Genomic DNA, 4,015 nt, shown 5'->3' on the forward strand with positions numbered 1-4,015 from the left:
GCGTCATCCGAGGGCTATACCGTCCAGGCCAGCTACACGTCCACCAGCCACCACGAGGTGGAGGTGGAGATACTCTCCTACGACGACGGCTCCCTCAACGGCACCATCACTCTGCAGGGCCTCATCAATCAGGCCACCAACGAGATCGCCGTGCTGGGTGGCACCGGCGCCTTTCGGGGCGTGCGAGGCTATGACATCATTACCCTCGTCACGGCACACACTACGTGTATCACCATTCCCTCTACTTCCTCTAGGTGGCTTCTATCTTCAGCTAGTAGAGTGTGATGTTGGTTAATTATAAACCCACCGTGTCTGTTATTTGTGTAGATTGAAATTCTGATTTGCATAAAATCCTTCCCTCCTAGGCAATTTTTTTTTTCGGAATAAAATAAATTGTCGGTACTACTCTCTATATTTGATATTACTTGGCAACCTTGGGTTTGATTCTAATGCTAACTATTCTACGGCTCCATCTTGACTGTTTAAAGTCTTGATTATGCATCCATTAGGGGCCATTCTTATCCCAAACTATTTAAAGCTTCTAGTTTTGGCACTGGTCTCAATTTTGTGTGGTGTTTGTCCCATTGGGTTCCACCTAATAGTTTACATTTTTCAATCTCATAAAATTACATAATTCCAACCAAGACCACTATGTTTATGGTTTATCTATGGTATACAAAGAGAAGATATTTGAGAGACTTGAGAACCTACACTATTCTTCTTCTTTGTTGTAAGAAGTTGAATTGAAAGGCAATACTTTAATATTATTGATATAAAAAGATATAATTTCAACTAAGACCATTGTGTTTATGGTCTACCTATGGTATCCAAGAGGAGTTATATTGAGGGATGTGAGAGCTTACACTATTCTTTTTCTTTGGCTCAAAAGGCATAGCTCAAGTGGATTGAGCTCAGGACTCTCATTCATGAGGTCTTGTGTTTGAATCTCCTTGAGTACACTTAAGGCCACCTTAAGCTTGGGATGTATTTGCATAGACGTTGGTCTCTCCCTCCACACACACTGATATCTATGCTCCAGTGTTCTAATAAAAATGCTAGAGCTAGTATGTTATGGCTTTATGTTATGATTATTTCTATTATAAAAATAATTACTGTTCTAAAAGTTCTACCCAAAGCTTAGGATTACAATCCCTGGTAAGCTGCGTACGTGAAGTTTTGGATAAAATCATCGATCAGTATAGGTGGAGTAAATTTAGGAAAAATCTTGATTCAAATTTTGCTAGGTTAAATTTAAAATCGTCGGTCACAATCGTGAAAACACCAGGATCGTGACAATCAAATGAACACATTAGGGAAAATTTGGGGTTATTTGAGGGCCGCTTAGGGAGTTTAGAAAATACGTACTCCTCCGATGGGCTTTAAGCTAACGTAACATTGGTTTTTAGTGAAAAAATAAACATGAAATACAAGATAAGGTTCTAAAAAATGTGTACTTAATATTACGATGGAGAGATCAAGGAAACCCTCATTCAGAATAGACAAAGAAATAGATGCAAATACACTGGATGAAAATAATAGCTGGATACCGCTAACTGTTATGAAGGGTTCATGGATCTTGCTACAAGGAAAGAAAAGAAAGAGAATGATATGTATGCAAAGAGGTAATATGTTGTTTATTTGCAAGGGGTGTAGAGGTAATTCACCAGCAAACTACCCTTGAGAAGCCTCTTTTCACAAAATAGTTGGATTTCCATTCAAAGTGATGCATAGACTTGATTGAAGAGCGTAGTGCTTATGTATGTAGTGGTTATGTATGTAATGTGGATAGGTATGCAAAATAGTTGGATTTCCATTCAAAGTGATGCATACCAGACTTGATTGAAGAGCGTAGTGCTTATGTATGTAGTGGTTATGTATGTAATGTGGACAGGTATGCAAAATGGACTTGATTGCAAAGTAGTGCATAACAGACTTGATTGAAGAGCGTAGTGCTTATGTATGTAGTGGTTATGTATGTAATGTGGACAGGTATGCAAAATGGACTTGATTGCAAAGTGGTGCATAACAGACTTGATTGAAGAGCGTAGTGCTTATGTATGTAGTGGTTATGTATGTAATGTGGACAGGTATGCAAAATGGACTTGATTGCAAAGAATAAATTTATGCTAAATATTGCTCTTATGAACATGTATGCTTAGTGTTGCGCTTGTGGAAATCTATGCAAAGCATCATGCTCTTGAGAATACACAAGGGTTGTGGAGGTGGTTCACCAATGAGCTACCCGCACGCGACCTCTCTCTTTAGCTTTAAATCTAAGCTAGTCTCTTCTATGTATCCTCGGGATACCCTTGGTCTTATCTAAATTATTTGCTTCTATGTATCCAGGCACCAATACAAGGTGCCTGGAGGAAGTTTGCCACTAGAAGGATGGGAGAGGATTGATTTGATACCAAGAGGTAAAAAATTACCACTAAAAGCTAGAATTTGATGATGATGGAGAGAGAAAGAGATCTTATTTTTTTTTCTTTCTCGACACCCTTGGGGGCGCTTGAAACATTAGTATGGATCATCATTTTTTATTAGTCTCGGTCATCATTTTTTGTGAAAATGTGCAAAGGAGGAAGATAAACAAGAGCAGGCGGTTGTTTTCATGGGGGGGCCACCATCAATATTGAGTGAAGATAAGGTTGGCCACATGCATACACTCTAAAGATCGCCAAATGGTTACAAATAATTACTCCAGAAGGTCACGGGTGTTTGACTTTCAGCAATTTTGGAGAATTGAATTTGTGTGGCGGCCTTCTAGAGGTCAGCAGAAGCAATGGTCAGCAAGCCGGTAATTTTCATGGCCATGGTTCCAGTATGAACGCTGAGATATCATTCGCGACATGCATATGCACTTCTGGTCCAGCAAAGAGCCGGGTCTTCGAAGGACGCCCGCGCCGGTGCCGTGGGTGTATCTCTTGCATATCCTCATAAAAAGGCTGCAAATGGTTCCATTCGACTCACGAATCTACGTCCCTACAGCAGCAGCAGCAGCAGCAGCAGCAGCATCATTGTGTATACAAAACCCACTCACTACCTGTCAAATTTCCAATTTCCAACTGCAGCAACAACGAGCTGATCCCCATTCCAGGTCTCATCCAACCGAAGCTGCTCCCCTCTACCAGATCTCATCCACCAACCTAAGCAGCTCAGCCTTTCCCACGTGCTTTCGATGAGTTGTAGCTGGTGCACCGCCTTCTTTCTTCTTCTCATCAGCGCGCTCATATTGCCCTCCGCCGTTGATGCCGCCGCGACTGGTGGCAACCATCGCTGGACCAACTCGAACTCGTCCGATGAGGCCTCGTTGGAGTACTACGTCCAGGTGGAGGTTGGCGGGGATGACACTGGCTACCTCATCCACGCCCTTGACACCAACGCCACCTACAGCTTCGGTGAGACTGAGGCGTTCGCCCTCAACGTAACGGAGGGCGCCGACCCTTCCTCCACACAGCTGGGCGTCGTCCGGGGCTATACCGTCCAGGCCAGCTACACGTCCACCAGCCACGAGGTGGAGGTGGAGGTACTCTCCTACGACGACGGCTCCCTCAACGGCACCATCACTCTGCAGGGCCTCATCAATCAGGCCACCAACGAGATCGCCGTGCTGGGAGGCACCGGCGCCTTTCGGGGCGTGCGAGGCTATGACATCATTACCCTCGTCAACGGCACCGGCACACACTACGTGTATCACCATTCCCTCCACTTCCTCTAGGTGGCTTCTATCTTCAGCCAGTGGAGTGTGATGTTGGTTAATTATAAACCCACCGTGTATGTTATTTGTGTAGATTGAAATTCATATTTGCATAAAATCCCTTCCTCCTGGGGAAAAAAAATTAAAACCGGAATAAAATAAATTGTCGGTACTACTCTCTATATTTGATATTACTTGGCAACCTTGGGTTTGATTCTAATGCTAACTAGTCTACGGCTCATTCTTGACTGTTTAAAATCATGATTAGGGGTCATTCCTATCCCAAACTATGTAAAGCTTCTAGTTTTCACACGGGTC

The 4,015-nt window shown here is 43.1% G+C and overlaps 1 protein-coding gene across 1 annotated transcript; it reads left to right on the forward strand.

Annotated features, from left to right (window-relative positions):
- Nucleotides 1-3,020: 3,020 nt before the first annotated feature.
- Nucleotides 3,021-3,766, forward strand: LOC147623402 (uncharacterized). Its single transcript, XM_086821859.1, has one exon. The coding sequence runs from the start codon at nt 3,179-3,181 to the stop codon at nt 3,716-3,718; it is 540 nt and encodes a 179-aa protein (XP_086677985.1). The 5' UTR covers nt 3,021-3,178; the 3' UTR covers nt 3,719-3,766.
- Nucleotides 3,767-4,015: the final 249 nt, after the last annotated feature.

The sequence above is a fragment of the Cibotium barometz genome, chromosome 27 (genome assembly GCF_041138505.1).
Source record: "Cibotium barometz isolate CiBa-2024 chromosome 27, ASM4113850v1, whole genome shotgun sequence".
Taxonomy (NCBI): domain Eukaryota; kingdom Viridiplantae; phylum Streptophyta; class Polypodiopsida; order Cyatheales; family Cibotiaceae; genus Cibotium; species Cibotium barometz.